This window comes from Ambystoma mexicanum, chromosome 1q (assembly GCF_040938575.1).
Source record: "Ambystoma mexicanum isolate Mex_15411 chromosome 1q, UKY_AmexF1_1, whole genome shotgun sequence".
NCBI lineage: Eukaryota > Metazoa > Chordata > Amphibia > Caudata > Ambystomatidae > Ambystoma > Ambystoma mexicanum.
The window spans coordinates 1042213733-1042230247 of NC_090922.1; the positions used below are offsets into that span (position 1 = coordinate 1042213733).

The 16515-nt window shown below is 45.7% G+C and overlaps 1 protein-coding gene across 6 annotated transcripts in view; it reads right to left on the minus strand.

Annotated features, from left to right (window-relative positions):
• SH3GLB1 (SH3 domain containing GRB2 like, endophilin B1) overlaps positions 1–16515 on the minus strand; it is a 479029-nt gene that overhangs the window by 301158 nt on the left and 161356 nt on the right. For all 6 annotated transcript variants that reach the window (XM_069641731.1, XM_069641728.1, XM_069641732.1 and 3 more), the window contains one exon: positions 14953–15086. In XM_069641731.1, the coding sequence (XP_069497832.1) occupies positions 14953–15086 (134 nt within the window). The remainder of the gene's footprint in view (positions 1–14952; positions 15087–16515) is intronic.

The window sequence follows — 16515 nt, forward strand, 5'->3', positions numbered from 1 at the left end:
TTAGAAACCCTGTTGATGTAAAAGCTCAAGGCTCTGTCCAGTCTGTGTAATCTCTCCTCCTCTTTAGATGGATGACGAGGAGGAGGGTAGAAGCCCGGTAAGATGATCTTTTGTGTCAGATGAAATTCAGACACTATTTTTGGCAGAAAAGAGGGACAAACCCTCAAAACTACTTTATCCTTACGAAAGACTGTATGGTGGTTTTGAACACAAGGCCTGAAGCTCTCTCACTCTGCGAGCAGAAATAATGGCCATTAAGAATAAAGTTTTTAAAGACAACATACTAAGTGGGCAATAATGTAATGGTTCAAATGAAGAACCCATCAGGAAGCTTAAAACTAGGTTAAAATCCCAACTGGAACAATAAAGGAACTGGTGGGAAGATATTGGTGAACCCTTTCTGAAATTGTTTGACTGTGAGAACCTTGAAGTGGGAACCTTGTGCTGGAGAGCGCCTGAAAATGGACAGCGCAACCTGTAGCCCCTGATGGGTTAAATGTAGTAGAAAAGATAAAACCGATGGTGTGTCACAAGTAAATGATCAATTCCTTTATCTCTACACCAGCTGCAAAATGTGGTCCAACGGAAGCGGTATAAAGATTTTGCTGCTGGCCTTCTGGCCAAAAGCAACACCTCCATGACATCTTCCGGAAGGTCCCAATCTTCGTACCTCAACCTCTCAGAAACCATGAGTGGAGATTGAGGGTCCTGATCTCTGGATGAAGAATGCAAACCCCCTCTGGCGAGAGAAGGTCCTCTTCTTTGTGGAAGATTAATTTGAGGACAGAGATTTCCAGAAGTTCCGGGTACCACGTCCTCCTGGCCCAGTCAAGATAAATCAGGATTACAGATTTCTGAAATTTTCGTGGCCTCCTTAGAACATGAGGAAAGACTGGGATCGGCAGAAATGCGTACAGAAGTACAAATTCCCAGTCCACTACGAAGGTGTCCCCTAGACCCCCTCTCTGGGGTAATTCCCTGGAGCAGAACTGTTTGCACCTCCGGTCGACACTGGTAGTGAACAGATCCACTTGTGGGGTTCCCCAAAGGGTGAAGATCTCTTGAAGGACTTCCTGAGCTTAATCACACTCGTGGGAGACTGTGCCATGCCTGCTCAGAGCGTCCGCCTGTTTGGGTGAACGGGCTCTGATCAGCCAATTGTCCTTCCTGAGGAACTTGTTTAAGCATCTCAAGTCCAAGATGGGTTGCAACCCTCCGTCCTTTTTCTGGATCAGAAAATAATGTGTACCAGCCTTGATTTCTTTCCGATACAGGTACCTGTTCATTTGCATCCTTCTCCAACAGTGTCTGAACTTCCTGTTGGAGTAGCGGAACGGGTACTTTCAAGGACTGGGCTCCTGGGGGACAGTCTGGTGGTCTCTTTAGAAAAGGGAGGCTGTAACCATGGGCGACTGTAGTGCCCAAGCATCTGTTGTAATACTTTGCCATTCATTCAGATGCTGGGATAATCTGCCTCCAACCACTATCAAATGATTCAGGTTTTCAAAGTGGTTTTGTGGCACCGGTTGTAGCAGAAGGCAAGGCAGCAGATACTGCTGCAGCTCCTCCGCCTGTACGTCCTTGACTGCCTCGAGGTTGCCTTCGCTGTCCCTCTGGTTAAATTGACTCTTCCTCTGCTAACTGAGGAAGAGTAACGAAATTAGTATTCCCGTGGCTGCCTAATGCCTTACTCAAAGATGTCGCTGCTGCCTTAGAGGACCAACTTTAAGACTTTTGTCTGATTTAGATCCAAACAAGTATGACCCTGTAAAGGGCATATCCAATAATCTGGATTGCACGTCAGAAACAAACCCTGATTTACGAAGCCAGGCAAATCCTCTTAAGCACTGTACCAGCAGCCATAGAACGGCTAATACAATCTACAGTGTCTAGCCCCGACTGCAATGATGGCAAATAGCATATTTGCTGTCCTGAATAATGTCCATAAAGCCATCCCTTTCTTCACCCTCTGGGATGTGTTCAGATGCCATGGCTATCACCTACCACAATGTACAGGTGAACTATAGCACAAGTTGCATTTGTTGCTTTCACTGCCATACTCCCCATGGAGAAAACGTTCTTTCCCATGGCATGGAGCCTTTTATTCTCCATGTGGTCGGGAGTATCTAATGACTTCAACAAATGGGCTGGCTTTGCCACCTTCTCAAAGAACCTTCAACATCTGCCATCAGAACTTTTCCAGTTCACTTGACTAGCCCCCTTTTTAGGAAATTTTACCAGTTTTCCTTCAGGCGAGGAATCCATAGAGGACCATCTGGAGCGATGACTCCTTTTCTTCAATTTCCTCGAAGATGATGAAGAGGACCGCTGAGATCTCAAATACTTCAAACTTTTACCATGCCTCTTGGCCCAGTGCAGAGATCTCCCTCTTGGGCCATCTTCAGATTACATTTTTGTGGGTCACCGGGGGTGAACTTGGGGATGGTTTGTCCAAAGCAAGTTTCCCCTTCCTCTCCTTTAACGCTTTTCCAGTCAGACTGGCACAAGCCACAATCTTCGACGATGTGGCTCGGTGCAGGTCATATATACCAGGTCATATATACCAGCGTTGACATCATACTTGGAGGACAGAGGCTCTCTAGGGACACAAGGTCAATGACTATGCATGGCGGCCTCTGCTGAAAAAGGTTTCCGAGCTACAAGCAGGAGATGGGAGTATATCAAAGATGAGGAATATGTGGGCGGACACAATCCATTTGAAAGCAAGGATTGGTTTATATGCCTTGGTAGACCAGATGATCCGTAAGTAAGGGTGTACCCTACCTCTGAAGTCATGTAGAGCCTTAGAATCCAGAGGCTCCAGCTTCCCAACAATCTCAGTCAAACAGTGGAACTTACTCGCGCCTACCCTGCAAGCTGAACAATCATACTGGACATTCCACAAAGCTCTAAAGACCTTTCTATTTTCCTAACCACTTGTGCCATGCTCTGATGTTCCTGATTTTGTTATTTCTGTTCTGTGATACGCCATGTATATTTTATTTTTTCTGCATGTAACTGGCCATGCAAATCGCCTTCATACCCCAGGGTTTAGTTCGCTATCCAATTGTAAAAATAAATAAATCCATGCGAGACTGCAGAAGCTGCAGCTCAGGATTAGTCCCAGTTAAAGACCACTCTTGGTGGTACCTTTGGTGTGTTTGACCCACATGGCACTCTGTGGCGTCTCCCGAAAAAGAAGTCTACTTTTAGTACAAGACAGGCCTCCCGCTTCCCCTCTGGAGCATGTTCCTTACCTGGTCTAGATATCTAAGGGGAAGGGACAATGACTTGCATTTCTTGCAAAGACCACTCCAGGGGAAGCCAAGCGAAAATCTAATTTAAAAAGGCACACGTGTATAGACCAAAGGAAGAGTAGGCTGCAGAAAGCACATGGGTGCCAGATGTGATGTCACACAGATCATTCTAAACATATGACATACAGGTCAACGACAGAAAATTGAGACCACGTAATGTGTAACGCCAAAACCTTGACGAACTGGTCAGAAGCACAATAGGTCTGCAAGAAGACAATTTAGTCTCTGTAGGGCAGTTTGAAGGAAAAATTCACATAATTTCAGAGAAAATGACTAGCAGATGGAGTGGATACAAGGGAGGTCGTGGGTAGGAGGCATGCTGCATTCACACAACATGCAGTACTCTGGTATCCTTTCCAGGGAAGTAGAGACCAAGGCTAACTAGCCATCGTTGTGGGGTGCACACCATAATGCCCACGAGAGGTTAACCTGCTTCCAGAATGTTTGTAGTTCATTCATTAACTTAATAGTTATAAGGTAAAAAGATCATCCAATGTTTCTTCAGATAGTTAATATTTAATCACATAGAATGAACCAGGTAATGGTTCTAAAATTAGTAGCAAAGGGCGAGATTAGGCCTATGCATTTCAGACCGTTGGTCCTTGGTCGGGCCTTATGACCTTGCTTGTAACAAATCATCCTTGTAATGTACAATTAAAGAAGTCAATCAATACCATCATAATGTCAAAAACCAATAATAGCATCAATTATAGCATATTCATGATATATTGACAGGGCGCCCAGCACCCACCACGTGGTACAATACACAAGGTCACAAAACATACAAGATATAACAAGCAAAAATATATATATATATATATATATATATATATATATATATATATATATATATATATATATAGAAAAAAAAGGAAAAAAATCTATAAAAAAAACAAAATCAACTTGCCGTTCTCCATTCAATATTCATAGCTCAGTCAACAGCATTTTGTGAACTACAGTAATATCAGATTGTAGATAATCAAAGAAAAACAAGATCATGTTGTTGACTGTTTTTGGCCAAAATGACTCCACTTTATTGTTTCGTTTTTTCTGTAAAAGAACTGTACGAGTGGTTAATCTGCCTCAACATGGGTCTCTTAATAGTGCTTAAATCTGTTCGGCACTCCGGTGCGGTCACCCGTGCCCTGGTAGTATATTTAAAGTGACGGTGCAACTCATCTGAATGATAACGTGATACTTTATTCATAGTTGGTATATCCCCTCTAAGAACGTGTGCTAGTAAGTATGAAGCGTGGTGAGCCCTGGTTAAGCGGTCTACTAACCTGTGCGGGACAGTGAATACTGCCCGCAATTGACTTCTTATTGAAGCTCGATCTGGAAACAATGGGTTCGCCTGACAAGTTGGCTGCAACACTGTGACAGCGGCAGCCATCTTGAGATGGTGTAATGTTATTGCACATTATTTGTTTGTCTTGACTACAATAAAGCAAGTTCTCCCATGTGAGACAAGCTCAATTATGTAATACCAATCATGTCGCATATCGTGGTAGGATTATAGTTTATAAAGATATTTAGTCGTAATAAAAAATGGAATTATGTGAACCCGATTGTGCGTTCTTGTTTGTATTCTCATGGGTGAGTCTGCCGTAGTTCTATCCCCTAATTGGGAGTGTCGTGTCAAATATCTGATTCGACCTATGAAGGATATGCTTGCTTAGTGGGTCTAAACCACCTGTCACTATGTAAAAATGTTGTCCTGTCCGATACAAAATCATGATTGTCGCCTGTTGAATACTTCAATTAAACCAGGCCCCTAGAATCGCGTGTGCCAATTTTAATGCCCCTGTCTTGCTTCATGTCCACTATGATCCCTAGATTTTTTAAGGTATTATGAATGTCAACTTGTATTAATAATTTGTTAATTTGACTGGAAAAACAGAAGCATCATCTACAGATAATGTTGCGTTATCAATTTGTGTCCTGTTGAAAAACAACTTAATTTATAATTTCTTTATTGGCATTTTCTTAATTTGCAGTAACATATAATCATATCCAAATCAGTGTGATTCACTTGTAGCAATCTCAGTGTTCTAATAACTACTTCAGTGGTATAACACAAAACAATAACTGCCTCCATGTGTAGCAAATTTACGATCTATGACAGGTGGGAAGCATGTGGTGGGGGCAAGCGGGGAGGGAGAAAGGTCACACTTCCTAGAATAGAGTGGCAGTGGTTCAAGCCCTCCTACAATGCCAGGCGTATTGTTGCTAGTGAGAGCAGTGGTTCAGGGGGTCTTGTCATAGGAGGGGTGAAACACTTCTCTTGTCAAGGCCTTCCACGCCTCGAATGTCACATTGGTGTCATCTGGGGATTTGGAAATGCCAGCTTCCCAGGCCCTGGTTTCTGCCTCTATACAGCGCTCCAGCTCCTTATACCACGCAGAGAATTGTGGTCCTTTTATATTCTTCCACGCCATTGCAATGGTTCTCTTAGCGAGCACACATGCCAAGTCCATACGTTTTACAATATGTTTTACCTTGGCCAAACTTGGGTAAGTTCCCAACAAGCATTCCTTAAGGGACTAGTCATATCGGACACTCCAGCCCTCCTGCAAGTTAGCTCCACTTTAGACCCCAGTCCCTGTGCCCTAGGGCATTCCGAAAACATATATATCAGGTCCGCCGACTCTGCCCTGCACCAGGTGCACTCAGGGTGGGTTAGCGCTTTAAACTTAGCCACCCTGCTTGGGGTCATCTATGTACGGTAAAATACATTTAATTGTATCTTTCGAAACCTGGCATTCCTCAAAAATTCCTTGGGAAACGCTAGGGCTCTCTCCCATTCTCTCTCTGTGAGTGCTAGGCCCAGGTCTGCTCTCCCACCTAGATTTCAGGGCCGTGCTCCTGGGGTTAGGTCTGTCTACCAATTGGCCATATATCCTGGACACCATCCTCCACCCATCACCCAGGCTATAGAGCAATGGGACAAGGGGGTCAGCCATCGGTTCTTCCGGCCACTCATTCCATTTTGTCCGTGCTACCCACTTGACTCGTTGGTACCACAGGAATTGACTTCCAGGCAGTCCCGTGAAGTCCCTGAATGTTCCCTCATCATATAGGTCTCCCCAGGTATAAACCCCCTTTCTTTCCCAGTGTCTGATGTCCGCTAGATCCGTTTTGGTTTTGCATAAGTCTGAGATCAATGGGATCTCAGGGGAGTATGGGAGATCTAACCATAACAGTTTCCTGGTCCTATGCCAAATCTGCTTTCCCAGTGTTACTATCATGAGCATATTGTCCAGGCCATTGGAGGGTGCCCAGACAATTTCCTTCAAGTGTAGTGGGGTCACCAACTGCTGCAGCAGTCCAGTTTCAGTGTGACATCGTCTGATAGCCACCGAGCTACAAAGCCAAGTTGTGCTGCCAAGTAATATTTTTCCAGATCAGGGAGTTGGATGCTGCCCTTGCGACAGGGGAGAGTCAGCGTGGTCAGTGCTAACCTGGGTCTGCCCGTTCCCCACAAAGCCCCGAATTATTGTCTCAAGTAGATGGAAAAAGGTGGACCTGATATAGTAGCACACATTCTGGAAATGGTACAGAAACCTGGGGAGAATAATCATCTTGGTGATTGATGCTCTGCCCATTACCGACACAGGAAGCTTGGACCAAAATCTGATCGATTTACGTAACGCTTTGAGTGGGTCACCCGTGTTGTGTTCATGCATTTTCTCTGGTGTATGCATTATGTTAACTCCTAAGTATATAAATGACTATGGTTGCCATTGAATTCCCACCTTTGGCAGGTCTTTCGCATCGCCGCCTCTCAGGTCTGCCAGCGGGAACAGGCAGGACTTTTGTCTGCTAAACTGAATGCCGGAAACCTTTGAGTAGTTATCCAGGACTTCCAGCATAGTCGTAACATTTAGATGTGGGTCCCTCACATACAGGAGGATATCATATGCGTATAGTGATATAATATGGTTTACTCCCTCCACTCGAATCCCAGCATCGAAAAATTGCTTCCGGAAATAAACTGTGATGGGTTCGCGGCCTAGTATGTAAAGCATGGGGGATACTGGACAGCCTTTTCTGGTTCCCCTGCGTATGTCTCATGCCGTGGAGATAAACTTCCCAGACCGCACCCTCGCTCTCGGTCTAGTGTATAGGATAATCACCCATTTGATGAAGCCCTCTCCAAAACCGAATTCCTTAAGGGTTGCTAAGGGCCATTCCCAGTAGATGGAATCGAACGCTTTTATAGCATTCAATGATACCAATGCACAAGATCCCCTTTCCTGACCTGCCTGATGCATAACATGTTGGAGCCGGCGAAGATTCATTGTTTGCGACCGGGCACGAAGTGGCATTGGTCGGCGTGCACCAGTTCCCCTATCTGCTTGGAAAGCCACTTCGCTAGTATCAAGGTCAGTACCTTGATGTTGTAATTGATCATGGCAAGTGGGCGGTACGAATCACACTCTTCTGGCGGTTTTCTAGGTTTGAGCATCAGGACCACTAGCGTCTCCCTCATGCGTTCTGGCAGCACCCCTCTGTCATATGCTTCTTGGAATACTTTATGCAGGAGCGGTGCAAGGGAAGACACGTATGTTTTATAGAACTCGGGGGGGTGGGGGGGAGGGGGTACCCGGCGTTTTGTTAGTGGGTAGGGACTTTATTGCCTCTGTGATGTAGTCAATAATGATGTCAATGTCTAGGGCCTCTCTCTGTGCTGATGTTAGTTCAGGAGACCTATCTCCTTCAGCGTGTTCTGAATATCCTCCTGGGGAACTGGGCGTCGTGTGAATGCAGGTGGGCATAAAATGACTGGAAGGTGTCATTGATTTCCTGCTGCATCTGCCTCAGTGTACCTCCTGCATCCCTCAATGCGATAGTTAGGTGCTTGGGGTGCTCCCTTTTACAGAGCCATGCCAGTAGGCGGCCTGGTTTGGCTGCCTCTTCATGTGCCTTAATGGTCCTTGAAGTGGAATCAAATTTGACTAGTCTGCCCCATAGCTCTTTGCACTCTTTCCTAAGCAGCTTTAATCTGTCCTCCTCCCCCTCCTCACCCAAGGTGGTGGCTTCTATGTTTTGGATTTCACCTTCCTGTTGTTCCAGCTCAGTTCGCAATAGCTTCCTAATACCACCTGCTTTCGCTATGACTTCCCCCTAAGATTACAACTTTCAGGGCCTCCCATACCGTGCTCAGCTGTGCCACAGTGCCCTCGTTTTCCTCTATATACAGAGTGTTGCGGAGCTCATCCCTAAAGGCTAGGTCTTTCAATGCATCAGTGGGCATTCTCCATATCGGGATGGGGGTCCGGGGCCCAGCCATCCTCCATTCTACTACGAAGGGGGAGTGGTCGGAAATAGATCTCCCCAAGTATTGTGCCGATTCCATTTGGGGCATATGTTCTTCTCCTATGCATGTGTGGTCCAACCTGGTGTACAGGCCGTGTGGAAACGAAAAATAAGAGTAACCCCTCTCACTTGGATGCACCAGGTCTAATCGCTCCACTGCCGTGTTCAACGCGGTGGAGGTGGTCGTTATACGGTTGGATGGAGGAACCGACCTATTCAGGACCGGGTCGCGGACACAGTTAAAGTCTCCACCCCAGAGAAAAAAGCAGTTTCTGTATCGAGTTAACTTGGTATGGATTAGATTTAGGTGGGTCGGAATGTTACAATTGGGAAAGTAGGAGTTTACTATGCATAGCTCGATCTGCTCAATGTGGCCCCACAGTATTGTGTATCTGCCCTCTGGGTCCGACACCACCCCCACCAGTTTGAAGGGAATCTGAGGACTTATCCATGTGCACACCCCTCTGGCAAATTTTGAATATGCCACTGCGTACCCCTGCCCTCCCCACTGTCCTTGCAGTTTGGCCATAGATTCCTTGTCAGGTGGGTCTCCTGCAGCAGGGCTATCCCCACCTTTCTATTCAGGAAGGATTTATTCCTGTTCCTCTGGAGGAACGTGCCCATCCCCCTGACATTCCATGTTATGACTGATCCGTGCAGCCATGCTAGTTTGAAGTGAGTTTCGGGGTCATCCGACCCTGGTCTCTCCTCTTCATTCTGACCTACATCTCGGATACCCAGATCATATCCCCCCCATTCTATTGGCCCTGTGCCCCCCCATCCTCCCTTTACCATTTGGAGACTTTGTAACCAACTGACATAATGAACCTGAAAAGAAAAAACATTAACAAGCAACTGCTCCCAGCTGATGCCACAGGGTGACAGCGCTCAGAAGCCCCCTCACCATATGGACCTATCCAGGTCATTCGGCGCGGGTGAAGTGCTGGCAACGGGCCTGCACTGGTCACTCGTGGGGTCGGTACCAGTTTGCCGTACACGTGGCTCTGCAAGTTCGCTGTCCGATCCGGCAGTTTAGAGAATATTGCGTCCAGTTAATTTAGTGCTGTGGTCGACTGGCCACAGCTTCTTATGTTGTTCTACAGCTTCAGGTGTAACCCTGCCCTCCCCCTCACACCAAAGATCTTCATTTAATGGGCTCCTCGACTCCAGCGAGTCCATTGTGTCCCATCCACATATTGGCCACTGCAGGCGTTTCTAGGAATATTGTCTTCCATTATATAGCACCTTGAGACGTGACCGATATAGTAGCATATATTTAAGGTTCAATTTCCGGAACCTTGCTTTGACTGGCACAAAAGAGTTCCTAGCTCATTGTACTGAAGGAGTGTAGTCTGGGTAGATAACTATCTTAGAGCCATCTCTCTTTATTGCCCCCCCCCCCTTCTCGGGAGTACCGCATTATTATTTCTCTGTCTCGGAAATTCAAAATCTTTGCCATCATTGGGTGGGGGTAGGAGCCCTGTGGGGGCCTTTTTTGTAGTGATCTGTGGGCTCTTTCCACCGAGAAAACCTGCGACAACCGTTCTGCGCCAACTTCTTGTAGCAGCATGGTTTCCACAAATTCCGTCGGGTTTAACCCTTCTATTCCCTCTGGGATCCCTAAAATACAGACGACATTGCGGCGTGCGAGTCCTTCCGCATCCTCTGACCTCTCTTCTAATCGTGCTACCTTCCTTTCCAGTTCTTGTACCTTGGCTTTCAGGTCAGTCCTCGTTTCTATGGTTTCATGAAGTCCTGTTTCTGTTGTGGTCACTATTTCTGCCAGATTACGGGCGTTTTTTGACCTCGTCTATCTTGTGTCAATGAATGTCCTCAGGGCCGCAATGGCCTGCAGCACTTGCGTATCTTTGGGAGTGTCATCCAAAGGGCAAGATTCCGGTCACTCAGGGGTCTCCTACTGCGACTGCATCTTTGGCCTTGCCGCCGAGAAAATGCTTTAGGTCTGTTCTTAGTGGGGGACATTGCCTCTTCGAGCGTTCCGTGGCTCAGCCTTGACTCTCCGGTATTGAGGCCACCTGAATGGAGTCACGGTTCTGAGTTGGGTGGCACAGCCTCCGTGTTACGATGTACTTCCTCTAATGAGTCTGGTGGAGAGCAGCACTCTATGGACCTCCTGCGCACCGTGCTGTTTTCATCCTGCGTGCCAGAACGTCTCCAGGATGCACGCCCTCAGTTTCCCCTGCCAACAGGTTGTGTTGGGTTTATTTGGCAGTTTCAGAAGAACAGGTCCTTTCACATTACTGTTCTCGGCTGTAAGGATGAGCCTCTGCTCTATCACTTAACCTGGCCCGGTTGTGGATGGGCTAGAATGGTAGCTGTGGTGTCCTTTGTCCAATTATGCTGTGCCTCCAGAGTGCCGGACCCTGCATGTGACCTGTGTGCTCAGTCTTTCTAGCTAATTTCGCCTGTAGGCCGGGTCAAGGACAAAGAAAATGGTAATGTCTGTGTGAAAGCGAAGTTCTCCTAATGTTTACAGCAGTGCTGATGTCTTATTGGGGCTTCATCAGTATCAGCGTGATTACATACCTTTTCTATTTTGTATGCGCTCTTTGTGGAGATTTCCAGTGAGACTCCCCTCCTGTGCCAGCTGTGTGCACTACCGAGGTGTCTGGGCCGTGCTGTTATGCAGTCTCAGGAGGCAGTGCCTATGCAGCTATTGATAATGCTGTTGTCAAGCAAGTCTAATGTTGTCCCCCGGGGTGCCTCCAGACCACGCTCATGGCATTAATGCGCCTTCTTCTCACCGCCTATGGTGCGTTTGCGGCAGTTAGGGCAGCTGAACCCTGCTCAGCCGACCGGGGAGGGGCGGGGGGTGGCAGCCCCAGTGGACTTGTGGGGCTGTGCCACTCCCCTACCTCTCTCAAGAGGACCAGGCGGGTCCGATGCACACTGGTGCAGTTCGCATTCGCCGCCTCCTACCTTGGCGGGGCCTGGGGCGGGGGGGGGGGGTAAGGAGAATCAGGGTCCCTCCCAGGCCTGCTGATTACGCCCACTCACCGAGGACCACAGAGCAGGAGCGCCACACACCCGGGGACGCTCCGCGGTTGTCACCGCCTTCACTCGCCGAGCTCCAATTTACCAGACGCGTCCTGGGGCACCACTGCAGTTTCCAGCTCGGCTCCCCTCACAAGGTCTTCGCCTCTGCGGCGGCCGCGGGCGCCTCCTGCTCGCCTCCTTCTCATCGCGCGGGCGATACGCCGTGGGTCCCGGCTTCCCGGCTGCGACAGTGTTGATGCTCTGGTGAGTGATGCGGGCAGAGCCGCTCGGGGAGAGTCATGGTCCGCTGCTATAGGGCCAGTGAACCACAGGACTCCACAGTCACACCCCTGCTCCGAATGTTGTCTTCAGGCCATCAGCGCCATTTTGTGAGCGGGGCGGGGGTCTCCAAATTCAGTCTCCGTAGCAGCTCTTTTAAGTTCCACCTGTGTCGGAGTGCACGCAGGGTGGTGGGGAAAGGGTTCCCCTGCCGAAATCAGCATTTTACAGCTGTAGGTTGAGTGTCTATATTCCCCTTCAGGATCTATTACAGGATCAGGAACGGGAGCTTAGCAGTTTAGCTCCTTCACGCCATGCGCGCTGGCCACGCCCCCCGAAAAACTTTTAAAGCAATGTTTTAGGCATTAAAATAATTGGGCAAAAGCAAAGTGGTTTATACATTAATCTAGAACGTCATTGATTGTGTAGGTCCGAAATTGTATGTGTACATAAGTTCAGTCACCCTGATCATTTCTTTCTGTTTACATCCATAGCAATTAGCAACAACAGAGTCAAAAAAGAAAGTAAGGCAAATAAAATGCTTTAACAAACATTGATTGGACTCATGCAAAGTGTTTAGAGTGTTGAGATATAATTTCGTTCCGACGGCACATGCACCACTGTTCCCCATGCACCAGGAGTATCGTCTGTAGTTAGTCATTTTGTGATGTGTGGTTGTGGTTATCTCGTCCGTCGCAGGTCCGTTAAGTAGCTAGAGTCGAAGCTTGATGCTGTGCTTGTTTTTCTATTGTCTCAAGCACTTGAAATTTTTGCTGTGCAGCATTGGGATTCTGTTCAGTAAAATGTCTTGCTACTGATGTGGGGTTTTTATTCCCTATACATGATTTATGTTCGTTCATGCAAAGCTTGACTTTCACGAAGACAAAGACGGCAACGTGAAGCATTCTGGATAGACCGGCTGAATACTTGGTACCCTATGGTATGAATGAGGAGTGGGACCTCAACTGCTTTCTGCAACTATTTTCCAGTGTAGATAAGCACAGCTTTGACTTAAGCTACTTAACGGACCTGCGATGGAAGAGATTCCACCACCTCACATCACAAAACTACTGACTACAGAAGATACTACTGGTGCATGGGAACGGTGGTGCATGTGCCGTGGGAACAAAATTATATTTCACTCTAACACATAAGGACTTAAATGAGTGATCAATGTTGGTTCAATCATTTTTTTTTTCCTTACTTTCTTTTTTTTTTTAACTCTATTGTTGCTAATTTCTATGAATGACAAAAATCATGCACACTGTATATTCAGTGTAGTTTATGTATACATGAGAGGGTATACAGTAGACATGCCACACCTAATCAGTTGACACACACACACACACACACACACACACACACACACACGAGAACACTAGTCATCAGAGTATGAGAATGCACAGAATACCCCAAACGTCCTAGGTCGAGTCATAGCTCTGACACGACATTCCCAATTAGGGGAATAGAACAACGGCAGACTCACCCATGAGAATACAAAGAAGAACGCACGATCGGGTTCGCATAATTATCATTTTTTATTTCTCACTAAATATCTTTATAAAGCATAATTTTACCACGATATGCGGCATGACGGATATTGGTTTTACATAATTGAGCTTGTCTCACATGGTAGAACTTTCCTTATTGTAGTCAGGACAAATGAATAATGTGAAATAATCCACCATCTCAAAATGGCTGCTGCTGTCACAGCGATGCAGCCATCTTGTCAGGCAAACCAGAGCTATGGTCTCCATGGCAACATAGCCGCTCAAGTAAATACGGTCCTGACAGCTCTGGCTTCTGCTGTTGCTGCCGTGCATCTCACCATACTGATCGAGTAGAAGGGTAAGGGCTGCCCGCCACGAATTACAATCGTGGAGTTCTACATTTTTTCCAAAATGTATTGTAATTTATAGACATTGTTTCACAGATCAAGCTGCACAAAGCCGTCAATCGCGGGCAGTATTCGCTGTCCCAAACAGGTTAGTAGACAGCTTAACAAGGGCTCACCACACTTCATACTTACTAGCACACACTCTTAGAGGGGATATACCAACTGTGAATAAAGTATCAAACTGTTATCATTAAGATGAGTTGCACCGTCACTTTAAAAATATACTACCAGAGCACGGATGACCACATTGAGTGCCGAACAGATTTAAGCAGCAGATTAACCACTCGTACAGTTCTTTTACAGAATAAGCAAAACAATAGGGTGGAGACATTTTGGCCAAAAACAGTCAACCACGCGATCTTGGCTTTCTTTGATTATCTATAATTTCATATTACTGTAGTTCACAAAATGCTATTGATTGAGCTATGAATATTGAATGGAGAACACCAAGTTGTTTTTTTCTTGTTATCTCATGTCGTATGTTTTATGTGACCGTGTGTCTTGTAGCACGTGGTGGGCGCTGTGTCAATATATAATGAATATGCTATAATTGATGCTACGATTGGTTTTTGTCATTATGTAGGGATTGATTGACTGCTTTGATTGTACATAACAAGGATGATTTGTTAGAAGCAAGGGCATAAGGCTCCGACCAAGGACCAAAAGTCTTAAATGCATAGGCCTAATCTCACTCTTAGCTACCAATTTAAGAAACATTCCCTGGTTCATTCTATAGGATTAAATATGAACTATTTGGAGCAACATTGGCTGATCTAATCTTTTTTACCTTATAACCATTATGTTAATGAATGAACTACAAACATTCTGGAAACGGAGTAACCCCTCATGGGCATTAGGGTGTGCAGCCAAAACCGATGGCTACTAAGCCTTGGTCTCCTCATCCCGCATATACGTTTAGTGCTCGGCACGGTGGCACTTGATAGTGGGCTGCACCCCACACACAAAACAGTTTCAAGAAGAAGACTCACTATACTTAACAAGTGGTGCCCACGCACCCATATAAATAAATTCTTTCCAGGGAAGCCATCCAAGTATGGGGAAATAGGCAAATCATGCAACCTCCCCAGGTGAAAACAAGAATCATATTTTCCAGTAAAAGCAGGACTGAGTTTATCCACTTACAGATATGGTTTTATAATCCCCTTCAATAAAATTCCTCAACGGTGTGAGGAAGTTTGTGGCAGCAGTTTGAATTAGCTCTCGGTCGGCTGTTCCAATTCTTTTTTGCGTTTCACCGCACTTGATGAGTGCATTCCCTGCAAGAAAAAAATATTTTAAAAAAAATCATGACAATTGTTTTATTTGCAATTATCTCAGACTATGACTACAACAAACCAGTAAAGTAACTAAAGAGGCTAATTTGGTAATCCTGTTGCAGGCATTGGTAAATATTTTTAGTTTTAAAATAAAAACAATGTAAAACCGTACTAATCAGTAATAATAATTCCGAAGACTGATCTGTTTTAGAGTCTCGTGCAGCGCAGAGACCACCAAAGTATTGCATTTTCAATGAGGACATGGGCATTCAATTGTATGACGTGAAGCTGCTACCCAAAATGCTCCTTACGGTTAACTCCTGATTCTACATAGGTTATTGTAAAAAGTGATATGTAGCTTTATTCATGTAAAGGCACTCCGCATATATAAACGTATAACACACACACCTATGCATTTAAATCTTCATAAATTAAAGCTTTCTCGCGCATGTCCTTCATGGTCAGGAATGTGGCTTGGCCACATGTAATGAAACTTTCCACCTGTAGCCTGGAATCTGTTCTAGATTGACAAGCTGTGCATAGATACGCGAGCATTGTCCTTTCTCGCCCCCCAGAAGTGGTCATGTGAAATGCAATTGGAAAAGTTAGTTCCTTAAAAATGCTTTCTCCACTTGGAAAAACTGCCCCCGTTTCGGTTTTATGAAGTAACACTTGGTGAAGTTCACAGACCTGCAAGCTGCCACCATGCAAATGTATACAAGGGGCGCATTTACAGGAAAGCAACAGGCCCTGGTACAATATATTGCTGGTTAACATTCCTGTAAAAGAGAAAACGAATCTGTTAGCAATGTCTGTTTTACTAACAGGATTGCCTTTTTGAATGATACAGAAAGCAACAAATAATTGGCTCGTTTTCCAGAGAGAGCTCCATCAATATGAAACATGACTGCACTGCACAGATCCAACAGGTTTCTTTTTCCTACATTTAGTTATGGTTGTTTGAAAAACACTGCCAGTTGGCTTAACACTGAACTTTTTAATATTGGATGTGTTCTAAACACCAGCTTGTTACGTTCATAAGGAATGGCATGTCTACTAAAGAGGCCTGTGGCCCACTCTTAGAGAAGTGAATGCTTCGGAGGAAAGCAACTACTACAGTGACATGTTGTAATGAGAACTTTAATTCTTCTAGAGCATCTGCGTGCCCCATCCCCAGCCCCCATGGATGCTTTAGCCATCAGAATCAGAATGCATGTCATCTTGTGTTGTGGTATATGCATGCAGTACCATGAGTAGGTGGGTTGTATCATATCACAAAATCCAACAGGTACAGCATATATAATTACATCTGCGGAGTGATTTATTAGTGTGAACCACAGGACATACCTTTACCCCTTATTGAATTAGCATGATCTTTTATTTGGCTTTAATGTCTTCAAGATGTCCATGATCCTTGGAGGGAAGTCCA